General features: G+C 48.2%; 1 protein-coding gene across 3 annotated transcripts in view; it reads right to left on the bottom strand.

The window, feature by feature from the left end:
* Nucleotides 1-2009: 2009 nt before the first annotated feature.
* Nucleotides 2010-25240, bottom strand: part of FBLN5 (fibulin 5) — a 78751-nt gene continuing 55520 nt past the window's right edge. For all 3 annotated transcript variants that reach the window (XM_036882279.2, XM_036882280.2, XM_036882278.2), the window contains 6 exons: nt 24821-24937; nt 21151-21270; nt 17362-17484; nt 16174-16300; nt 13416-13611; nt 2010-6302 (listed from right to left, as the gene is read on the bottom strand). In XM_036882279.2, coding sequence (XP_036738174.1) covers nt 6141-6302; nt 13416-13611; nt 16174-16300; nt 17362-17484; nt 21151-21270; nt 24821-24937 — 845 coding nt within the window. In that variant the 3' untranslated portion in view covers nt 2010-6140. The remainder of the gene's footprint in view (nt 6303-13415; nt 13612-16173; nt 16301-17361; nt 17485-21150; nt 21271-24820; nt 24938-25240) is intronic.

The following is a 25240-nucleotide window of genomic DNA, read 5'->3' as shown; positions in this document are numbered from 1 at the left end:
AGCGCAAGAGGCGCGGCTGCGTCCCCTTCCGGCTCCTCTGTCCCTCCTGGGCCTTCAGTAGGCCGTAGGAGAACCAGCAAAGGAGGGGAGTGGTGCTGAGTGAAACCTGGTGAAAATGAAGAAGAGAGCAGTGTTGAGGCATCTCCTTAAAGGGAAGCATACAGCCGGAGGCAATGCGTGTGAAGAGCAGGCTATTTGCTAGCTGAGCGCTTGCAGACCCCTGGCTCCGGAAGAGCGGGAAGGAGCAGCGTCCTCTCGTCCCCGGGCCTGCCCCACCTCCAGGGGCGCCAAATAGGACACCTGGAGCTCTTCACCCCCTACTTGTGAAAAGTCCTGATTTTTATAATGACAAAGGCTGCCACAGAGTTCTTTTTAAATGGTACCGAGACCCTACACAAATAATACATTCCAAAGGTCCAACAGGAAATAAGGGGTTCTAGCTCCTCCCAGATGTGGGTAAATTCTGAGCTGAAAGGACCTTCCTGACTAACGGTGGTTTCCCTGAAAGAAGTAGGTTATGGTCTCAATGGTGACTTTGCACATAAAAATGCAGTAGGTTCTTGGCCCATAGGTCTGCTTTTCAGAAAGACTGGCAGGCTGCTGGGTGGAAATGCCAGCCTTGGGGTGGAAATCTCCATAGCGTATTTTTCAGTGTGGAATTAGAAAAAAAAAAAAAAAAGCAAAATAAGACAAAACAAAAACTTGAGACTACAGGTCACTGTAAAGAGCTACGTTATTTGCAAATCCCACAGCTTAGGTTTCACAATGGCTTTTTTGGTACAGTTTTTAGGAGAGGGGAATGTTACATCTCACAAATAAACCAGCCATCCATGCTCCTCTTTAAGGATAAATTATAAGTGCTTTTACACGAAAATGCAGACGAACTCAGGGCACTTGTTCTAAAGTATAGCAGCTGTCCTGTGATACAAACCAACTCTGGAACACCAAATGCACTCTGGGTACGAGGGTGGATGGTCAGCATGAGCAAAAAGGCTAAATTGAAACCAAAACAATCTTCCCCAGACAAAAAAACTACTTTAAAATGTCATTAAACTTTCCAGGGACTCAGTGACCCCAAATCAATATTAATTAGTGAATGATTTATCAAATCTTGTTAAACAGGTATCATAATGACCTTCGTGTTTGCCTCTACTTACAATTTACCCCTACCTTCAGTTGACATTGTTGCTCAAGAGTATTCCAGATTCCTGAAACAAAAGTGCTTTTAGTCACTGCCTGTCGCCATGCAGTCCCCCTGTCAGAGAGGACAGCAAAAATGGCAAATCAATAGATTGTTCCTGTGTTGACACCCGTTTTCCCACCCTCCTGGCATATTTCACTGAGCTGCTTGCAAAGATTCATTCTTAGGAAACACTAGCAAGTCACAGGTTCTAACCAGAGGCTGTCATCACAACAAAAGCAACCAAAGTGATAAATCTTTCCTCAATCCATTCCCTTTGTCCTAAAGCCTCTTGTTTTTTTTCTTTCTTTTTTTTAAAAATATATTTTAGTTGCTCAGGAATTCTAACAAGGAGATCAACCATCTGTTAAGTAAAGGCACTAAGAAATTTGAGGACAAAAATATCAAGAAGGGGCAACGTGTCTATTTGTTTTTCGTTGATGAGCATTGGCCAATTCCAGAATAACAAGGAGCTTTAGTAAATGTTTGCTTTCTTTTTCTAGAAAAGAAAACATTGCATTTCAAACTACATACAAAGTATGTAAAAAAAAAAGATTTTTTTTTCACCTAACATTGATTTTGTGTTTTCCTTCAATGTATTTAGTAATTCTACATAGAAGCATTGTTGCAGGAGAAGAGATGGGAGACCCTAGCCTGTAGGCCTCCACTGCAGAGGAAGGTCCTTGGCTACATGGAGGACAGAAATCCAACACAAGCCAGGTATTGCACGAGGTAGATTTATTAAGAGGTACAGAACGTGCAGCAGCTCGAAGTGGACCACTGCATAGTCAGAAAAGCCCCTCCCTGGTGGTCTGTCCTCTCTTTTAGGGGAAGTACAACAAGAATGTAAAGCTGGGGGCAGAATGGTCATGATTTCTCTGGGGAGAATTCTAGAAGAGGAGGTGCTTCTCTTTATCAGGTCTTTTCTTGGGATTGTCATGACAACTGTAAACTGTCAGGGCGCTGATGGGCATGAAACTTTACTACGTAAATGAGATTTTAATGAAGGAAGAGATCTATTCTCCGTCCTGCTGGGCTCCATCTCGGTTTGGCCTCTTCCAGCGAGTTTCTCAGGTCATGCTGCCCATTGTTTCTGCGTCCAGCCAGTCCAGTCAGCTCAGCCCCTCCATCTGCCCCACCTTGCCATTTCCCCCTCCCACCTCAACATCTTTTTCTAGATTTCAGATGTGTCTAAGGATACTCACAACAATTTCTGTTGTGTACAGATGTCTTAACAATTATCAAAATCTAACCAAAATAATTTTGTTCACACTACTAAGATGCACCTATCACACTGTATTCCAGTTTCATCTCCTAGGCTGCATGAACCCTTGGAAATATATCAGTGGACTCTATCCATCTTGTTCATCTCTGAACCCAGAAACTGGCTGAATCAAAGCTGAGTGGGTGTGTGCTCAACCAAAGTATGTTCTCCTCCCAAGACAAAAGCCTTTGCAAACAGGATTTCATATGTTGAAAGAGAAGGAAAGAATAGCTGCTCTTTTACTTGTGTCATCTTTTTCTAGGTGCCTCTTTTAGCTCATTCAGATGAAGAACCTGTGCACACTACAGTTAACACTCAGACCACAAAAATACATTTAAGCCACTGAAAATGAAGTAATCACACCTACTGAAATGTTTTCACCATCTGGAAAAATAACACCCCAAGGGCCAAGACAGTTACCTAAGAAAATTGCTAAGTATATTACCCAGGCCTGAGAGGCAACAGGTAGGTGGATTCTGTGCCAGTTAGAAAATGTTATGATTGGCAAAGCACTGTGAAACTCTAAAACTGCAGTTTAATGGAAATGCTGGCTGTCATCCCCAAAGTGCCGTTCAAGGAATCACAACACTTCAGAATTAGAGGCGGCTGAATGGAAGTTTTCATCCATACTGAACTCAGCAGAAGATTAGGGGATAACACAAGGATTTTGCAGGTGTGTCCTGCTCTTAATCTGGCGCCTCTGCCACCACAGAACCCTCCATTCCTCAGGACTTGATGGCGCAGTTACCACAGGGGTCATCTGATAAGCTCTCAGCCCAGCTCCAGGATGGGCAAAGCTGACCGGGGACAGGTGTGGGCAGCCCGGATATCTGAGTCCCAGGCAACAGCCACCCCATCACGCTCCAGCGAAACACAGTGCTGTGATTCAAAAGCAAGCTTATTCCTAACCTTGTGAAGATAGTAACATTCGACTATTCCCAAGGGTTGGGTGAAGCCAACAGCTTTCTGGGCTCTGGGAGCCTCTGTAACTCTTTTCCAACTGTTTTGGTTTTAGCCTCACAGTACACATTTTGTCCCAGGGCGTTTTTCCCTTCATTTTTAAGCCCCACTGTATTTTAAGGTAAATTGATCGCACATGCTTCTGATTCATTTACACTGAACGCACCAGACCGTGTTTGGAAAGAGCAATCTGAGGGCCAAGAAGCCTTTGAGCCCGCCTTAAAGTGTCTCAGAGACCTTTTTCTTAGAAGCAGGAAGCCACATTTTGACATGGACAAATAAAATGCAAGCCCTAGAGACTTGGGTCTGGTTCCAAATGTGGCACCTCAGAAACCAGTGGGTCCTCAAATCACCAAGGCAAGCTTCCTTTCCTTGTTTTCAGAAATTAACTGAAAACTTCCTGTGCTCTGTATTGGGCCTGAGTCAGTAATTCAGAGCAGCTCGGTGCACAGTATACATAAACCTTCAGCGTTTCTACCTCCACACCCGCGCCTGACACCTAAGACTCCCCACACAGGGGGGCCCAGGCTCCCCACCACCTTCCGCTCTTTGCTCTGTGGAGAGCTGAGCTGGGCCTGCATACTGGCAAGTCTATAGGAAGTCGTCCTTTCTCTTCTGAGCCACGAAACCAAGGCCTTCTGAGCCATCTGTGGTTGATGTTATTATTAACACCACTTGAATCTGACTGATGGGGCACCATGGGAAATGGTTTGGATTGCTTAGTTTAGTTAGAGAAAAAATAACCACAGCCAACAGCAAAATTCGGTGTGCGATGTGGGTGTGGGAAACGCTCTCTGGGTGAACATGCAGTCCCCTCCACTGAAGAACCAGCTACTGTGGGTCTATGCAGCTCTGCTAACCTAGGAATCCGGGGCCCCGTTCCGGGCACAGAGGAGCTCTTTCATAAATAAATCCTGGACAGACAGAATGCGGGTGTCTATCCTGCAGACTCAACTTCAGCCATCAGAGAGTGTACCTTCTCTGACTGCTCAGATGGTCTCCTGGGAGGGGGCACAAGGGCAGCTGAGTCAACTGTCCTCCGACTGGTGTCTTGCACTGTTGACTCTCTCCACCCCTGGCCTGGGGTTCTAAACCTTCAAGGGACTCCAGGATCCCTGATCAGGAAAAGGACGATGAACTCTACACGCGATGGAAAAGATGTCGAGGACAAGGTGGCCAGGGTTTGGGCCACCTTTGTCCCTTCTCTTTATAGAGTTTATAATAATGCATTCCCAACTCTGGCTATTTACTAGTTTTTAAAAATTCTGATCCCTGAGCCCTACCTAAGACCAATTAAATCAGAATCTCTCTGGGAGTGAGGCCCAGGAAATAAGTTTTTTTCTTAAAAACTCCAATAGTTATCCTACTATGCAGTCAAAGTTGAGGGCCACAGGCAAAAGAGGTGAAGGGGATACCAAGGTACAAATTTCCAATTATAAAATAAGTAAGTCACAGAGATGAAACATACAACATAAGGAATACAGTCAATAATGTTATGATAGCTTTGTATGGCGACAGTTGGTAACCGCACTTCTCATGGTGAGAATTTCGTAGTGTATATAACTGTGGAATCACTACATTGTAGACGTGAAACCAATGTAATATTGTGTATCAACTATACTTCCATTTTTTAAAATAAATAAATAAATAACTTGAATACATTCCCGTCCTGGAGGAATATCTGGAAATCATCCACATAATAGACTGTTAGTTGTTTTCTCATCGAATGAAATAGGTTTCAGCATTGATGCTTCTCCCTTTCTTCTCCACGCCCTCTTCTCTGCCCTCCACACTCCATCATGTATCTGTGGTACACATGATGACAGGGCTCTCTGCAGAGCTTTGCAAGCCAGTACACAATAAATGGGCTTAAGGAGAACTAGAACCAACCCAAAGGTGAATCACCTACAATGCCAAATGAACCAAACATGAGATCTTTTCAAATATTTAATGTTTGGAGACCTCTGCCGTCCAACCCAGCTGGGTAAAAATCCTAAAGAAAGCATGACTAAGGGGTCCTCAAAGAAAACACTGGGCTAAGATGGAGACAGGACTGGGTTGGGGAAGACAGAATAGAACATGTGTCTTCAGGCCTTTGGAAGGAGACTCACTTATTTTTTAAAAATGCTCAAAATGAACAAGAGAGGATTAAACAGGTACACAAATTAAAGGACAACTAAAACTCCTTTTATGGCTGAAAATGCCAGACATGGTTTTGAAATAGAGTCTGCAAAAACCCTTAGATCCTGCTGCGGCTTCTTTCCGTAGCCTTCTCTGTACATACAAGAAGCAAACTAACTAGCCAAGCGTCCCCACGAATTCTTCAGGCCTTTGCAAAGAAGCAGTCGGCGGGAGATAGAAAGAAGGCAGGAACGAGGCTAGAGAGAGCTGTTCACAGTCTCCGAACAGGGACTCAGACCCCAGCAGACCTAATCTATTTTCCTTGAAAAATATGAAAGTAAACTGGAGGCCTTGAAAAATCACCATCGATCTCAGGTCAGAGCGCCAATGATAATATTTTTCGATAACTGCATCGTAGGAACTGGGGGAAGCATGTCCTTCAGAGTGACAGGTCTACAATAATACAGGTGGGGCCAGGACGTGGCGGCTGACTCCTCAGGAAATGCCCAGCAAGGAAGGTGTAAGGTGTGTCTCGCTCTCCTTCTCCCTCTGTTTCTTCTCTGTCCTGTCCCTTGGTGCTGCGGAGAGGCGGTGTCAGAGGCTCCAGCCCGCAGCTCAGAATGGGTACTGCGACACATAAATCCGCAGTCGGATCACAGAGCTGCCTCTGAAGTTGATGACGGTGTTGACAGTGATCATTTCCAAGTCCAGTTGCAGGTCTCGGGGCCCTTTGATGGGGCGTGTCATCACCAGGGTGGCACTGATGGGGCCCGTTTGCTGTGGACAGAACCAGGGATCCTAGTTAGAGAAGGCCTGGCAGGGTCCGCCTGATCCCAGGAGCTGTCGAATAACAGCAGAGAAGGTGAGGAAAGCTGTGTGCCTGGAGACATGGCCTCCCACACAATTGCCAGAGCAGAAGGCCAGGTGGTCCGGCTGCAGCCCCCTTCCGCAGCCTCCGTCATGGTGCTCCCCCCTTGCCCAAGGCAGTCAGACTGGCATCCCCTTGGTGCCACACTCAACACTGGCTTGGCCCATGTGCCACCACACTTTTTGCTGCTAACCCTTCAGTTCCCACCTGAAATGTCACCGCCTTAGAGGAGCCTTCTCTGCTTTCCCCAATCGAATCCAGGTCCCCCACGACCCCTTGCCACTGTACCCTATACTTTGGGACTGGGGTCAGGGTTTTCACCTCTGAATCTCCACAGAATCCAGCATGGGGCATGGCACACAGTAAGTGCTCAGCAAATATGTCCTGAATGAATGAATAATGGTTGACTGACTATGTGATTTAGAACTGTCACTTCACTTCTCTGGGCCTAGTGTCTAAGACAAGGGTTCCAGATCAGTAGTTCCTGAGTAAACAGCCTCAGAGCACCTAAGACACATTTTTAAAACAACAATTGCAGATTTTCTGCTTCAGAGGATTTGTAGCTGATGCCTGGGGAAAGTACGACTTGTTCACAAGCCTCCACATGGTTCTGATGTACTGCCCCATCTAGACACGCTGTGGTCACTCCAGGCTTCCCACCCTGACACCCTTCCAATGCTGTCATAATCATTTCATGTGAGCATTTTTCCTCCACTGAATCTTTTTCTAAAACTTTTGAGGAGATGGGGAGAGAGGACTGACGTCAATTGAGCCTCCACCACGTGTGAGTCACTCTTCCAGCCATGCACTTATTTAATTCTCATTAAAGCCCTGAGAGGCTTTGTTATGCAAAGTGTGGCCCCTGGACCAACACTGCCAGCATCACCAGGGAGCTTGTTTAGAAATACAGGACCTACTGAGCCAGAATCTGTAGCTTAACACAATCCCTAGGTGATTCATGTGCACATTAACAACTAAAAGCACAGGACCCAGTCTGGGAACCCTGGCTGCCTTACTCAAGATATGTCTCATTATTTCCCCATTTTATAATTAAGCAAACTGAGGTCCAGTGAGGTTAAAGTCATTGCTGAGGGTCACCTGAGAAGTCAGGGTCAGAGCTAAAGGATTCCCTTTGGGTGCTTCTGTCTGACCTCAACGCCCAGGACTTCTTCACTGCACAGTTATCAAAAGAGACTGCTATGTGTTGTACTTCTTCTGCCTAGCACTGTCTTTGTGGAGAATGCCCAGGGGCATGTGCAAGGGCTAGACAGTAGGCCCCTGGAGGGGGAACCGCATGAGTGAGCAAACATAGCTAGGCAATTGCTTCCTAGAAGCTGCACAGCCCAGTGCAGTGCCCAGAAACTGAAAGCAACAGACTCCGCCAAATCAAGAAACTTGGCTTGTTTAGAGCCACAGCAGGTGTTTTATCTGTCTCCATAAAGGGAGGGCTCCCCATAAAGTTCTGGACCTCCCCAGGAACTGCTGTAGGCATGACAAGGGTAGGGCAGGCCAACAGGTGCCAGCCAGATCCTGGGACCTCCCCTGTGAGCTGGGTTATCAGCAGTGTGACACCTACACAATTTCCTCTTGGCACCAGCTACCTCTGTTCCCATCAGCATCAGCAAAATTAGCACCTCCTCACAGAGAGGATGGCTCGAACTTCTCTGTCAACTCACGCAAAACCTCAGAGCCCTGGGCCAGGACCTCAGAGGGCACAGCCAAACAGGGAAATGCCCACGGCATTTACATACAGAAATATCTCACCAGCCTTTACTATTGGCATGTACAAAGGCTGAGGGTTAAAGACTCTGGGCTGTGGGCAGCCCTCTGGAGAGAGTCCTGCAGAGCCCAAGGACTGGGAGTGGGTAGGACCACTGGGGACTTCCACGGACTTCCCATGGGCTTTCCTGGTAATGGTCTGCAGAGTATGAGAGGGTCATTGCCTCTCCCATTTAGACATAACCTTAGAGGTCAGCAAGTCTGATCTCCACCAGCGTCAGACGTGCAGTAGCCTAGGAAGGCTTGCCCACAGCACAGGGAGGATTCAGTGCCCATCAGGAGAGTCGAGGCTTGAAGGGGGGCAGAGGCAGGACATTAATGAAATGGCCCCCTGAGGGCCCCTGGTTATCCGTGGACTTGGTGGTATTTGGTACAAAATGATGATGGTGGTGGTGATTTGGTTACAACCTTTCATACATTTCTTATGTAATCCTCATAACCTTATGAAGTAAATAGGTTAAGTACACTCCATAATGTCACAAGAGCAGTACCTGGTACTAGAGTGTCTGTCTCAGTACCTCTCACTTCCCTGAATTCCACTGCACTTACTCTGCTTGAGAATCATTGCTCAGCCCTATAAATGTTTACCTGGGTGTTTGTGCCCCTGTCCTCTGTAACGTGGGTTTCTCTGGGGCAGAGGCCATGAACTGTTTGCCCCTGAACTCTCAGTGCCTGACTCAAAGCCACACATATAATGGTGTGGAATTAATGTCAGTGCCAAAAGAAAGAACGAGTGACTGAACACCGCTGGGGGTGACCACAGTGGCAGCATGTGGCAAACAGGCCCACAGCATGTGTCTTCTTGACCCTACTCCCAACATGCTCAGGTTTGTTCTGAATCAGCCTGTGGATGGCACTGTCTGATGTAGCCAGCAGCCAGGCCCCAGCAAATCAGCTTCCCTTGAACCTGCCACCTGATCCGCATGTGTCATGGAGTAAATGCACTTTGGCACAGTGTGGACCCCACGACCATGCTCCTTCTTCTGGCCCTGACTGTGACCCTGAGTCTTCTGCCTTTTGTCCAAGGCTCAGAGTGAGATGGACTGCCAACAGGGCTTGTGAAAGAGGTATGTGTGTGAGTGCACATGTGTATGTACATGTTCGCATGTGTGTGCATGGGGATGGGTGTGTTTTGCGTGTGTATGCATGTAATACAGTCAGTGAACCTCAGTGTGGGAAAGCACAAATGGCCATCAAGCCCCACCTCCTTTGGGTAACACCATCAACTTCTCCAGGGCCCAGGAGCTCACAACCTCCTACCTGCAGGAGCAGGAGCAGGAGCAATAACGTTATCAATACCATACTAACAAACACTTTTGAACACTTTCTATTGTTACTAGATGTTAAAATAGACTTTTCTTGTTATCTCAATTTCTGCTGAGACCCCAAAGCCAGAAGAGAAGGTGAAAAGAGAGGCCATATCCTAAAGAGAAGTGTAAGAGTATATATCAATTTGGGCACCAGACTGCTCTGGTGCCGTGAGACCTTAAACAAGTTACTTAGCCACTCTGTGCCTCCATACCCACAGCTGTAAAATTGGGATGGTCAAGCAGGCTTTGTGGCATAGGATTGTTGTAAAGATGAAAGGTGGCATATATGGAAAGTGCTGGGCACAGTGCACAAGTCAAAAATTGTATGGGACTTGTTGCTTACGGTGTTTGTGTAACTTCTGTTGCTCTTAAACATGACTGCAAAGCAGAGGCCCAAAGCCAGATCTGTCTCACTCTGTCACCACCACACTACCAGGCCCACCTCAGGCACGAGGGAGTTTCAAGAGAACTGTTCAGAGACGTGGGTCCCCTGATGTTTAAGGATGCGGAGAGCAGTGCCTGACTCTCTCTGCTGGAGAAGCCAAGAGCCCCGGAGCTGCCTCGCACCACGGTGAGGAGAGGGGGCTGCAGGCAGCGTCTATGGGTGTTCTGGAACCCCCCTGTGAGTCTGCCTGCCAGCGAGGGGCAACACCACTCAGCCCCCTCCAAAGTCTGTGTGAGACACGGCACCAGAAAGCGGGGCAGAGGGGCTTGGGGTGGCAAGAGGCCAACAAAGGGCCCTGTGGCCCACACAGGGAACGGTCAGTGCAAAGTCCTGGGGCAAGTCCTGGGAACCCACGAAGCATCCTGGAGAGCAAGAGCCTTGGGCCTCTGCCCAGGACGCCACCACTGTCTGCCTACGGCAATACCAGTCCAGCGTACCTCTCCCCTTCCTCCATCTGCGACCCTCCAGCCCTGGAGGGGGAGCCAGAGGCAGGACAGCCAGTCAGGGGAGGGAAAAAGGGAGGCGGTGTAGAGGCCCACCTCCCTCCCTCCCACCCTGCCTCTGAGCCGGGACGGGGAGGTTGAAGTTTCCATTTAAACCAGCTCGGACTTTTGATATGGGAGAATGAGACAATTCAGTAGGAACTCCAGGTGCCCAAAGGGAATCCTTTGGGACCCGCCTGAGAAGTCACCCAGGTGAAACAGCAGGACGAGAGAAAGACAGGTACTGACTGTCCCACCCTGGCCAAATCCTGCTGTTTTGATAGAAACAAGCCGTTCTGTATTCCAGGCACTGTGCTAAGTAGATGATCTCATGTAATCCTAAAGTAAATACTAATTAACCCCTCTTCACAGTTGCGAAAATTGAGGGTCAGAGAGGACAGGTAACGTGCCCAAGATCACACAATTGGGAAGTTGTAGACGTAAGTGAAGCAGGTCGGCCTGGCCCTGGGGACCCCCGTTAGACAACTGTACGTAGCCCCTGATGAGGGTGCTGCAGCTCTGGACAGCTTGGAACATGGAAGCCCTGCCTTGTGGGGCAGGTTTCTCTGCCTTCCCGCCCCCGTGCCCCACGGCTTCACAGGCCTCCCCCCCACCCCACCCCACCACCAAGCCTGTTTTCTCCTCCAGTGCAGCCCTTGGGAACAGTCCAGCCAGTTGCCACCTCCCACTTCCCAAATTCTTTCAGCCATTCTTAGGGCGGCCTACAGCCCTGCATCCCCTTGGTGTCCTGACATCCTCCTCTGAATAAATACGAAAGAACTAGGGCCTTCTCGATGTTCTGAGGGGCACAGGCATATCGGGCAGTAGAGGAAGCTTCTGGGATGAGCCCTCCCTTCCTTCTGTTCCATCTTTAGGACAGTCTTCCCACACCATCACTGGGAACCTCATACAAGTCAGCCACTCAGGGGAACATTTGGGTTCTGAGGGAGTTTAGTGGGTGGTGTCCTGGAGAGTGAAATGCTCCCTAATCTTACCTAGACAAGGTCATCTTCTGCATATTTTCTTTTCTGCTGGGCAGAAACCTGACATGTCTGGTATCCGTGATGATATTTTAAACCCCAGGCAGACACATTTGTGCCCTGTGATTACACCCGCTGGGTCTGTACAGATGAGAGAGGCCAGACTGGAGTATGCCAGCAGGCTGGGCAGCAGGCCCATGGAAGTCCACAGCTGTGGGTTTCTTCTGGATAGCTGTTGTTCATGGGTTTGGAGAAAGGATAGGCATAAACACAGCTCTGTCTTTCCCATCTTGCAGAAGTGCCTCTATCCTCAATTCGATCCACCCTCTTCTAAAGCCTTTGAGCCCTCTACACCGGTCTGCAGATGATGGCTGCACAAGCCTCCTTATCACTGTTTGGGTCTCGCCAAACACATATTAGTGAAGATACAGGTGTGATCCCAGCCCTTTTCTAATCTATTCTAAACTGCTTCTGAGACCTCCCTGTTTTCAGACAGTCCCAACCCCAGAGGCAAAGACTGGAAGATTCCACCAGAAGGTAGGGAAAGGAAGGGTAGAAAGCTCAGATATTTGGTCCTTTTGAAGGGCCTGGGGGCCATGTCCCATAAAAGATGGGCAGCTTCCGTGGGCCTATCCTTCTGAACAGAGCTCCCCATAGTGACCCTGGAAAACTATAAATTGTATTTGCTAAAAATGCAGACTCCTGAGTGTAGGAGGCTGAATGAATGGCCATCAAAGATGTCAGGCACTAATGCCTGGAACCTGCAATTAATACCTGATTAAGAAAAAGAATCTTCGCAGCTCTGATTAAGTGATGGATCTTGACAAGGAGAGATTATCCTGGATTATCTGGTTAGGCCCTAAATCTAATCACAGGTGTCATTGTAAGAGAGCCAGAGATTTGTTACACGCAGAAGAGGAGGAGGCAATGAGACTGGAGTGATGTGGCCACAAGTCAAGAAATGCTGGCAGCCATCAGAAGCTGGAGGAGGCAAGGAACAGATTCTCCCCTAAGGCCTCCAGGGGGTGTACAGCCTGCCAGGACCTTGATTTTAGTTCATTGAATGTGATTTCAGACTTCTGACTTCCAGAGCTGTGAGAAAATAAATTTCTGCTGTCTTAAGCCACTAAATTTGTGCTAATTTGTTATGACAGCACAGAAAATGGATACAGTAGGCCTCAGCCACCATCTTCTGAAAAGAAGTCTCTGGGGAAGAGGTCTGGAATTGGCTTTTTGGACAAGTGCCCAAATTCACACTGAAATGTAAAAAACATCACTCTAAGCCTGGGGTCGCTAAAGAGGTGTGTTCGGCCTAGAGGCCGCAGGAGAGGAGGCTGAATAATATAATGGCACAGTATTACATGCGTGTCATTTATAAAGAAGCAAATATATTTTAGGATGTGTGCTCTAAAGTTTTTTACCAATAGAGATAAGTCAGTGCTCGTTGATGGAATTTTCTATATCTGAGCTAATACAGCAGCCACATGTGGCTATTAAGCACTTAAGGTGTGACTAGGGCCACAGAAGAACCCAATTTTTTATTTTATTTCATTTATGTTTAAAGCACCACAATGGCTGTGTTGGACAATGCAGATGGAACCCACTTGTGAGACACAGCTACGCTCACTATGATATAAGTACCACGAGGGCAGGGATTTGGGGTGTTTTGTTCACCACTGTATCTCAGTTTCCTAAGTGCATACTAGGTACTTAATAAATATTTGTCAACTGAGTGGATAGGTATACGGATATGTGAAGGCCTCTCCCACAGAACTGTAGGTGGAAAGAGACCTAAGACTGTGTCTTGGCCTAACTTCTTGTTGCCCAGATGGGGATCCTGAGGCTCACAGGAGAAGCAGCTTTCACAAGGCCACACCTTGAAGTCCTGCCTCCCACCTGTTCCTCTTTTCTCTCTTCACTCCCGCCCCTCCTAGTTGTGCTCTGACCTAGTTCGAGAAGCACATTCCAGGCTAGACACCAAAAACATTGTTATATGTGGTGACCATGGCTCACCAACCGCTCTTACCCGCATATAGAATTCTCTGCCCTCATTCCCAGACTTGATCTGGAAAATGTAATAAGCCCCAGGGTAGCGAGTCGTGGCTTGCATTTGGAAGATGTCAGCAGGAACAGAGCGCCCTGACACCACATCCATATCCCGGTACAAGATGGTGAAGGGCTGGTCTCTGCAGCCAGGATTCTCAGCAGGACACATACAGCGGCTGTTGGGAAGGGATATCACGTGAGAATGCAGTCAATCCTTTCCAGATGCTGGTTGGACCTACTTCCTCACCTAAAACACTGAGAAGGAGGCCACCCTGTTTTTATCATCTGAATGCTCTTAACTGTAGTCTCTCTGCTCCTGGCTGTCATCTGAAAACTCCCCAGCATGTAGGTGAGCTGTCTATTTCCTATAGAAGGCTTATTCTAATGGGTCAGATAGTCTTGCTGTTAGGGTATAAACCTTGGATGTCTGGTTTTCAGAACACTGGAACGTGCTCTAGTGTACTTTACATTTAACATATATTTAGATGACAAAATGTGTCACTGGTACACATAGCCCTTCACTTTCCCAGCCATATACACTCATTATTTTAAATTTTGAAAAGAAATTTTTAAAATGAGAAATTACATTAGATTGACAGTATTGGGTGGTCTTTTTACGTTCTCTGTTACACTAGTGCAGCCTGTGTGGAACATAACTTGATCTTTTCATTTGATCAACAAGAGTTCAGAACTCATTACATTTAAGACACGATGTTAGACTCTTTTGGAATTGTAATGATAGATAAGGTCCTATCCTCAACTAGTTCACCTTCTAGTAGGAGAAATAAAATCATAGACACAAATATCTCTAACACAAAGCAGCTAACTTGAAACACTAGTAACAGCATTGATATAATATAAAATCATTAACTTTTGCTACCAAAGGCAACCCTTGATCTATCCATAACCATCCCCTATCTCTCCTTATCCCTTAGACTCCCTTGAGGCTCAGAGTTCACAGCAGGATGAGGCTGGCTGTTGATCTACTGGTGGCCAGAACTGGGAGTTTGCTGTGTTGTGTTTCTCTCGCTGTCCCCTACCTGCTAATCTATCTTCAAAACTTATACAGTCCAAACCCAGCCACTTCTCACCATCTCCACTGTCATTCAAGCTACCATATGTCTCACCTGGACCTCTGGGATGGCCTCCCAATAGGCTTCTTCCCCCTCTAACCTATCACACAGCAGCCAGAGTGCCCTTTTTCAAACAAAAATCCAATTATGCCCTATCCTGCTTAAAGCTTCTACAGTGGCTACCCACTGCAATTTGAATAAAAGCTAAGCACCTGCTTTAGCCTCTAAGATCCCATGGGGTCTGGCCTCTACCAATTTTTCTAAACTTCTCTGAGGTCACTGTCCACTTCACTCACTAGGATGCAGCAACTCAGACTTCCTCGTTCCCTGAAGACATCAAGGTCATTCCTGCCTTGTGCAGTTTGCACATGCTGTTCCCCCTGCTCTTCCACTCTCCTCTAACACCGACTCACTTTCCCATTCCAATCCAAAAGTCATTTCCTCAGAGGAGCTTTTGGACTCCCCAGTCTAGACCAGGTCCAGCCTACTTTCTTTTTTTATAAATTCCCATTCTTCCTCATTCCTAGTCTGTGATTATGCATCCATTTATGTGATGATTTGTTTAACGTCTTTCTCCTCCACTCTCACAAGAGCAGAAACCAGAGCCTAGCATAGTGTCTGGCACATCACAGGGCTCAACCAACATTTAATAAGTGAATGTATAAAAAGAATTTCTAAAGTTTTGTTTTATAAGGCTGAAGCGAAATAGCTTAGTCAAAATGTCCTTGCGCCAAAATAGCCACATTAAAATGTCATGTGTCACATAGAAAAGAAATGTTCCCTAAAAGAAGTTTGGAGGAGGCAGTGATGGCTCCCAGCTGACGAGGATCACAAACAGCTGGGAGAGGTGGCATCAGAACTCGGATCTTAAAAATAGGGTGGATCTGTCGATGTGGCGATGGAAGGAATGCCTTCCATATGGCAGAAAACGTGTGCACAAAAGCTGGGAGGCCGGACAGTCCAAGAATGGTAAAGGTGTGAGCAGGCCCTGTTGGGTTGGCAGGAGTACCGGGCAGCTGAACGAGGAAGTGAGCTGGAAGGGGGCGGCTGGAGTCAGACTGGAACGGGGCCTGGAGGCAGCGAGTCACCGAGCGCTTTCAGCGGCATGCCAGGGACCTCAGCGGTGACACTGGCTCAGTGCTGCAAGTTGAACTGGGTCATGTCCTCAGCACAGACAAGGGGGGCCAGGAGGAACCCAGCGAGAACCAGGAATGGAAGCCGGGGAGAGCAGCCTGAAGCTCTGCTCTGCCACAGCCCTCTGGGACCAGAAACCAAAGAACCCGGTTCTCAAGAGTTGCTAAGACCTGTCATCTTTTGCCAGTTTTTTATCAGAACAGGAAGCACACTTTTAAGCCATGAATTCTTCTTAGATGCTGCATTTCTGGAAGACATGATGGATGTGTCCAATTCATCCCTTCATCTCCCGTGCAAGGGCTGGGCGTCTCTCAGGGTTAGTAAATGTGTGATTGTTTGGAAGACAGGAGGGCAGAAGATGTACATGCATGCTCACATGGGTGCATGAGTGCATGTGTGTGTATGTGTAGGCAGTAGGCCAGGTCTCCTGATTCCCTGGCAGGTGCACTCTCCTTTACACCAATACTGGCAGCCTCCTGAACCAGGCCCGTCACCCACATTTCCATTTCCTAAGGGGAAGCCATGACTTACTTATCACTGATCCGCAGATAAGGCTCCTCGCAGCGAATGGGGTCAATGCACTTGAAGCCCCCTTGCAAATTGTAGCAAGTCTGCTGCAGGGTACATGTGTGGTTTCTGTGCTCACACTCGTTGATGTCTGAAATGCAGGGTAGGACAAGAGACTGAAGCAGGACAGCGCTTCCAAGGTGTTGGCCCCGGGCCAGTGTGTGGAGGTAGGGTGGGGCTGCCTGGGTCTTATTATAGAGCTGTGCTATCCAATACTGAAGCCACTGGCCACATGTGGCTACTGAGCACTTGAAATGTGGCTAGTCCCAATTGAGATGTGCTGTAAATGGAAAATACATACATACCAGATTTTGATGACTCAGTACAAAAAGAAGAATGCAAAATATCTCATCAATAATTTTTACATTGAGTACATGTTGGAATCATAATATTTTAGATATATTGCATGAAATAAAATATGTTCTTAAAATTAATGTTACCTGTTTCTTTTTACTCTCTTAACATAGCTACTAGAACATTTTAAATTTCAGATATGGCTCACATTTGTAGCTCACTTTATATTTCTATTGCCCAGCATTGCTAAAGGGAATTCTTTTTTGGTGTTGGGGTGAGACAGGTTCAAGGAGCTGAAAACTGGTCATTTGCTCAGCTACCAGCCTGAGCCAGTGGGGGAGCCGGCAAGGGCTGGAAATCAGCCCAAGCTGGAGAATATCCACCCCTTTCACAAGCTGGGGTCCTGACCCTTTGTGTGCGGTTTCCCTGGCATCCATTCTCTAGGAAGTCAGTAGAGAAAAGTTCACTAGGCTATCTCCAGTGGCGATGAGAAAGCCTGGCCCTGGTCCACAAGCAGGGCCGGACCACAAATCCTGGCTGGGTCTGGAGCAGTGCTCCGAGGGATCACAGAGATCTGCCAGGACCAGCCCTCTGAGGGATCACAGAGATCTGCCAGGACCAGCCCTTCGTGGGCGCCACCTGTAGCTTCAGAGCTCATCACGGAAGCAAGAGCAGATGCATGTCCTTTCTGAGGCCAAAGGATGGGTTGCAGGGCAGAAAGGTGCCAGCCCAGAGCCTGCTGCTCCAGGAGCCACCGGCTCTCATTCACACCCTCACCCTTGCCACGTCCCCCAGGTGACCCCCTGAGCCAGCACCAACTCTCGCCTCCCCAAGCTAGGCCCCTCTGGGCAGCCTTACCCTGGCAGCTTCGGTTGTCATCCAGCAGGATATAGCCAGGGGGACAGGAGCAGAAGTAGGTGCCAAGCTGGTTCACACACTCATGTTGACAGAGGAACTCGGAGAAGCTGCACTCATCCATATCTGGGGACAGAGCGACAAGTTACACCTGCTGTTTGTGATCCCAGGCTACCTGGGGATGGGAGCTTTGGGGTTACCTGCTCTAACTCCCACACTCTCCTGACACATAAGGTGGGCTTAGTGCTACGCAATAGCCAGTCCACTTCTTAAACACTCTGGTGATGGGCACTCACCACCCACTGAGGAAGCCCACTGATATTTGCACGGCTCTAACGGTTAGAAATCCTTTCCTACAGAAAGCTGACATCTGTCTCCATTGAGCTTCCAACGCCCTCTGCCTCTGCCTCAGCTCCATTATTTGTGCCTTACTGACATGTGACCCGGTAGGAGAATTTTGTTTGCCTGCTGGAGATTTTGGTACAGAGTTCTTCCCCAAGACCCAGAAAATGTTCACTGGCCCTGGTCTTCTGAAAGGGCAGCTTTACAGTGTTAATGTCCCCCTCACCACCTCAAAGTTGGGAAACAATATTCCTAAAGTCACACCTAAAAGGGACATACCCAGAAGGCCAGGGGTTGTCCATTATATTAAAACTTCATTGTGTCCAAAACCTCCTGGAAAGAGAAAACTTTGGGTGGCCTGCCTGCTTCAGAAGGTCCCTGGGACATGGGACCCTGGAGCTGGGTGGCTCTCCGGCTGCAGAGGTGGGGACAAGAAGGGGGAGCCACTGAACATGCTGGCAGTGCCGCTGATAGGGAAGCAGGCGTTCCAGGAAAGCCGGCTCTTCATCACACACAGTCTGGCAACAGAGCCCCTGTTCGAGCCTCACTCGATAGGCACGCCAAAGAAAACATGTTTTCCTTTAATTTGTTGTTTCCCGAAAACTTGCTTTCACTAGTTTCCCCATGTGACATGTCCTCAGATTGCTCTCTAACTCACAGACCACTGATGGCTGGAATCACCTAGAGAAGCTATCAGCACAAACGAGGCTGCTTCTTCACCATCAGGTAATTCTGGGTGTTTCCTGCCTAATACTGCTCACATCAGAGAACAAAAACCTCCTTCCCAACTCTCCCAGGGGGGCTTCAGGCAATGGGTCATGAGCCAGCAGGCTTGGGATGCTGATTTGAAAAGTTAAAGCATGCTCAGCGAGGTAAGGTCTGCTTCTGTCACATCCCCAGGAGCCTTGTAGAGTCCCATGTCTCCGGCCCCAGGCCTGAGAGAACAGAAAGTGTCTTCTTTTATCTCTGTTAAGTTTGTAGATTCATTCACACCTTTAGTAGAAGCTGTAGTAAAACCTGGCAATTCCTGAGAGCTCACTATGTACCAAGTGGTGGGTTAAATGCTTACTTAATCCCCACCTCAGCCTATGAAGGAGGTGCTATTACTAGCCCCATTTTATAGAGGGAAAATGTGAGACTCACAGAGGTTAGGTAACTTGACTAAGTTCATGGATGAGGTTAGGTAACATGACTAAGTTAAGGAGTAAAGCCAGGATCTGAACCCAGCCAACCAGCCTCCAGATCTTAGATTCATCAACACAGTGCTGCAATGTGCCCCTGACTAATCATGCTCAGGACTTAAAATCAGGGGATCTGGGGAGTGCTAAGGGTGGAGGAATCCTACTAGCAGGGCTAGCTCCACTGCAGATGCACAGGGCCACACCCACCGCCACCTCCTATTGGGCAGGGAGAGTCCCTAACCGGCCCACAAAGTTTATCTTAGGTCTGCGATCCCCAGACTTCCCTAGGGCTGTGGCTGCATCCCCCACCAAAAAGCTGAAATACAAGCCTGATTTCTGGCAGGGAGCACACACGAGGCCACTCTCACTCATCCACATGAGGAGCCACCACGGCTTCCAGGGGCAGCTCAGCTTGGCAAAGGGGGGCAAGCTAAGAAGGGCCTGGTGCCACCTAGAGGGGCCACACCTGCTGCGCTAACACAGTGAGGGTGACAGTTCCTGGGGAAACTGAGAAGCAAAGAAAGGGGATAAGCAGGAAGGGACAGAAAACGAACTGTTCATGTCACATTGCTATCCTGGGCCAGCCCTAAAGCCCTCAATGGCCAGGAGTCACTCCCAAACCTTAGGAAAGTGGGCAACACTGTGAAGATGGAGGAGAAGATGGCCATTTGGGTAAGGACAGTCAGCTGAAAATCTTTGCCAAAACACCAAGGATGTAAGCTTGAAAACCCCAAAGACTTAACACTTAGGCTCAAACAAAGTAAATTAATGGGAAGGACGTTTAGGCGCACCCACGTGTTTTATCTCAATGCCCACCCCGTGAAGGATGGGTTTGGGTTGTTTTTTAACAAATGAGGAAACTAAGGCTGAGCAAGTGACTTGACCAGGGAAAGCAGAGGCAGAATTTGAACTCAGCTCCTTCTGGCTCTTCACTCTACTAATCCACCTCTGCGGGCAGTCAATAAACTGGCCACCTCTCAGTACTGGGGCCTAGATTCCCCAAGGAGAGCCGTGGGGAGAACTGGACTCTAGCAAGAACGCAGCTTTCCATGCCTGAGGGCCCTGTCAGCTTCAGGGACTGACATTCAGTTAGCCTAAGGCGCTCAGTAATAACCGTCTCCTTGGGACTCTGGCTTCCCTGGCCTTCAGCAGTGGGGCTCACTTGTCTCAGGGAACTCTAGCCCTAGAACACTCCGGTCCCAAGTGCAACTACCACGCACGTCTCATTCATGACCTGGGTCAGTTCCTGTTACAATGAAACCCAGGATTAGGAAACTTTCCACTCTGCAGGACAAAAAGAGTTTCATGCCCTAGGGGAGGGTTCACTTATTTTGAAAAATACACCAAAGCATCATTTATTTGGACTGTGCTAATTTATAATTGCCAATGAAGCCAAAAGTGGACAGAATGGCATTTACTTTAATTCAACATTCATACAAAACAGAGAACGAAGGAAAAGGAGGAAGAATAAAAAAAAAACAATGAGCTGTACATTGCTGTGTAGGATGCTTTAGGGTTCTTTATGAATAAGGTGCTGTCCCTATTCTCAAGGACTTTACAAGAGTTTGCAAGTTTCTTATTATAAGGTTTAATAAGAAAATTACAATAGAGCCCACAAGCTAGCATGGGCAAAGAATCACAGTTTCTTCGTCTTGGAAGAACTCTAAAAGGTAAACCAAGCCACCACATCTATGACCTCACAACATATTATTAAGGATTAATTTAATCATCATTCACTGGTTTAAGAACTCTTCATTGCATGCTCGCTCTGTGCCAGGCCTGGAGCTAGGCACTGATCATTTGTAGAGACTTGAGAAGTTCCAAAGTGCATTTACACACATGATCTCATTCATTCAGTGCCCTCCTCCCAACCCTATCCTGTGAGATATGCTATTATTCCTAGGTCATTGCCCTCTGTAAGTACTATCTGTGCTATCGAAGGACTTGAGTCGGTGCTGGGTGAGGACAGATAATTCACACCAACATCCAAAATTGGGTGATTTCTTTCCTTCTTCAACCCCATCTCAGACCCTAAAAGAGAACTCCTTTGGTTTTTGCATTAGGGTCAAATGACAAGGGAGGGGACCCACTCCACCTTTCAGGGAGTGACTCATCTTTGTTTTGTGTAGTTGTGATCTCATTGCCCTAGGAAATGTCCCAGTGCTGGAGATGAGTCTGGGGAATGAGAGGAAACACCTGTGAAAGCAGCCCTTGCCCTCCCCGTGTTCCCCTAGCACAGGTGGAAGTCTCCAGTGCCAAAGCCCATTACCGCTGCAGTGAACACCATCTTCCTCAAGTTCATATCCTGGGTCACAGCGGCAGATGAAAGAGCCATAGGTGTTGACACAGGTTTGCACGCAGGGGTTCTCAGTTGCACACTCATTCACATCTATGGAAAGCAGAAGCATATTACTGACCATTCCCATCATCTGTACTTAGCTAGGCTGAAAAATGCAATGGCAACAAAGTCTACCACCGCTCAGAGACCAGATCCACAGGCACCAAAGATCTCCTCCTGGGACCTCTCAGATCAAGAGCTCAGACCCTAAAGTGTTCACTGAAGGACCATCCATTGTCCCTTCTTTGGTCACACATTGGGAAGGGCAGTAACAACATGTACACACATCATATACATGTATACACATGTACTCATCTACACCTCCTAATAAGTCCACTCTCCAAGGCTCATCAACAGGAATTGCTGGGCAGCGTCTGCTCTTTCCCATCACCTATGGCATTACAGCACCAATTAGCGCTTCCTTCATCACCGCTGACCTTGCGTTTCAGGTAAATAGGTAATAACCATGACAATTCTAATAATAACTCTATTATTGCTACAGACTGAACTGTGTTCCTCCCCAAAATTCATATGTTGAAGCCCTCATCCCCCAAAGTGACTGTATTTAGAAACGGGGCCTTTGAGAGGTAATTAAGGTTAAATGAGGTCATGTGGGTGGGGCCCTCATGATGGGATTGGTGCCCTTATAAGAGGAGACACCGTGGGCTTGCTGTTGCTCTTCCGGCCAGGGGAGCTCACAGTGTAAAGGTGGTCATCTACAGGCCCAAAAGAGAGCCCTCACCAGCACCCGACCGTGCCAGCACCTTGATCTTGGACTTCTAGCCTCTGGAACAGACAGAATGTTTCTTTTGTTGAAGCCACCTAGTCTATGGTATTCTGTCACAGCAGCCCAATTTGAGATGATTATGCATAAATAACATCACTGATTACTACAAAAGGAAGTCACACTTACTTAATCTTTACAACAATCCTGCCTCATTTACATTTTGAGGCTTTTCCTGTGCCACTGATCATATATGGCTATCATCATCTACCTTGTGGACACACTGCAGTTTTCTTACCCAGTTCCCAGTTAATGGACATTAAGGTCATTTCCAATTGTTACTTCTTATAAATAATACCTTAATAAACAATAAACATTGTTCATTAAAAAAAAAAAAGAAACCGTCCCTCAGGACCATTGCCCCATGTTACAAGTTCAGTAGATTACGGAGAAGACCAAAAAGGGGCACAAGGAACCTTTTAGAAGTAATGCAATATTCATTATTCTCAGTGTGGTGATAGGCTCATGGGGGTCAAAGTTCATGAACTCATGTATCTTGAACAGTGCAGCTCATTGTACATCAGTTATACATCAATAATTTTTAGGTTATTTTAAGGATGGGAGGTGTGCCCAAGTTCCCAAGGACACCATTGGAAATGGAGCATGAGTCAGGGGTCTTTCCACAAGACACGAGAGCCATTCTGCCCAGCCCATCAGGGTCCGGCAGAGGGCAGGAGGGAGCCCCTGCCTGCCCTGGCACTGGCCCACCCATAGTTAGCACACCCTCTCCCATGCTCCATATGCTAACCTCCTAAGTTCCAGCCAAGAGAATTCCTAGCCCCTCAAAAGTCCAGGTAAACCTCTTAAGGCTCTGAATAGAGATTTGAGTGGTTTCAGAGTTATAAGCCTTCACGGTGAGCAGTTTCAAAAGGCTTTTCATAAAGGGAAGGGCTAATCCCATGCCTGAGCAGCTCGAGCCTCTGGGCATCTTCAGAGCTTTCAGAGAAACAGTCATGCAGGGAGGGAGCCCTGCAGAGCAGTGGGTCCCAAAGGACTCTGCACCCCGGGCCCAGGCTCACTTTCCTGCCAACCCTGGGGTCCACACTTGCCCAAGTGCCCTTCTGAATCCTGTGGGAACACACCACACCCCACTGCGAGGTGCTGGACAGGAAGGGTATTTGGTTCGACTCTCAACCCTGCCACCACCTGCCAATGTGACTTTGGCTAAAAACTTAACCTTTTTGTGCCTCTGTTTCCTCATCTGTGAAGCAGGACAACGAACACCTGCCTACAACCCAAGGCTGTTGCTGGGGTTCAGTGAACTGACAGACATCAATGCTCTGGAGTGTGCAGAGCTCTTCCTTGCAAGAGGTGTGAGGATCACAAAAGCTGGATGGGGTATGTAACATCCCTGCTGATGCAATGTCCTGGCGACTGAGTGCCTGTGTCCAGGCCCAGGTGCTGTGCCTGCTGCTCTGGCACACTGCTGGACTTGGCACAGCCAGGTGTGCTATCTACTCCTTGTCACAGGCCCATCTCTGAGAGGCCTGAAGGCCACATGGCTTTTTGGCTCTGCTGCGCTTGGCTGTTTCTTGGGAGGCGCCGAGCACAGCAAGCCAGTCTCTGGGGGAATCCTGGGCTGGCACTTCCTACCACAGGCCTTGGCACGAAGAAACCTGCATGTGCCCTTAGCCACTTACTGCAGCAGCAGGGGAGCCAGGCGCCCAGTCCCTGCTCCAGTGGGAAGGAGGGGCCCCTGCTCTATCAGCTCCCCCATCCTCCCAGCCTGGGCTCCACTCTCGGAAGAAAATGACCTCTTCTGGCCCGAGGAACACAGTTGAGACTTCCTGGAACAGTTAGCAGAACCAGCTTGGAGGAGAGGCTTACAAAGAATCCAGGATCAAACTCTTTAATGCTGATGCCTTCCTGTTTACCCAATGATTTAGATACGATTAAACCAATGGAGACATAATATCCTCCCACTAGCCAGCCAGGAGTCTGCCAGCCAGACCTCGAATGGTGTGACAAGGAAACAGGCCCTGCAAAACCTGGTGGCAGGCTCCAGACAAAGACCTCATTCTGAGTCTCGGCACTGCCTCCACCCTGGACGGAGCAGCTGCCAGAGGCTGGAGGCCCCGGCGCGGGGCTGGGGCAGGGCCGGGCCGGACTTGCCCTGATCCCTTGGGTCTTAAGTCCCCCATTCACTTCCTGGGCAGAAGAAACCATCAGATGGAAACCGCAATAGGCATGTAGCTTGTTTTGCTTGCTTATCAGTATTTGAAGTAATCATGTGAAAGTCAGAAAATGCCTGTTTCATTCTGGTTTTGTGGGGAGTGCTGAGGAGTGGGGGAAGTTACCACCACCGGCGACTCTTTGCTAAGTAACAGGCCCTCTGAGCGCAGGTTGGAGGGAAAACTGGAGGCGATCAGAACTGCCTGTGAAACCCCAGCAGAGGGTATGTGTCTATTTTGCAATTGATCAAGGCGTCACAAGCCCTTTCTGACCATGCTTCTTTGGGCCTCACGAATCGAACTTCGGCTACAGGACACAAGAGAAAATTTCTGATGAGCCAGGGAAGCTGGCAAGGCTACCTCCGGAGAGCAGACACAGAGAAAGGCAAATCCGTTAAACCGTGAGCTCCCAGAGGACGAATGGCTGCGGTTCTAATCTCAGCAATATTCAGAGCACTGGTTGAGATGTTTCATGTAACCTCAGCTCAGATCTCAGGTTCCTGTAAGCACCGGGGATGGGCGAGCCGTGACACTGAGGGGGACTATACTTTAATAACAGCGTCTCCCACCAACAAATTGCCAGACCCTGAGGAAGACAGTGCCTAGCGTTTCACATCGTGTTCGAGTTACCATTCACGTCACATACCTTGGCAAGACCGCCCATCCTCGTTGAGAGTAAAACCAGGGTTGCATGTACAGGAATAGGATCCAGGAACATTTGCACACAGCTGCTGGCAGTAGCCATAGCGGCATTCATCAATGTCTGGAAACACAAACCCAAGCAAGGTAAGACATTTCTTCTCAATCACAGATGCCGCCCCCACCATCACTGCTGCCCATCTCTTCTGGAGTGGGACCAAGAAGGAAAGTGAAGGAAGACATTGCCTACTAAGTGTCACGGAGAGTGATACGCTCTGGATTCTGAGGCTCAACCTCTCTATGATCCTCCCTGAGCCGCCGGAACCACCTGAACACCTCAGGTGTTCCGTCCCAGGAACACCTGAATCCATCTTGAAAGCTGTAGAAGTTTCTGCTCTTAGTCTGGGATGTTGGGCAAGGTGGCCGC

This window comes from Manis pentadactyla, chromosome 11 (assembly GCF_030020395.1).
Source record: "Manis pentadactyla isolate mManPen7 chromosome 11, mManPen7.hap1, whole genome shotgun sequence".
NCBI classification, from domain to species: domain Eukaryota; kingdom Metazoa; phylum Chordata; class Mammalia; order Pholidota; family Manidae; genus Manis; species Manis pentadactyla.
The sequence above is the reverse complement of the archived record's forward strand: the minus strand, read 5'-3'. Positions and strand labels throughout refer to the sequence as shown.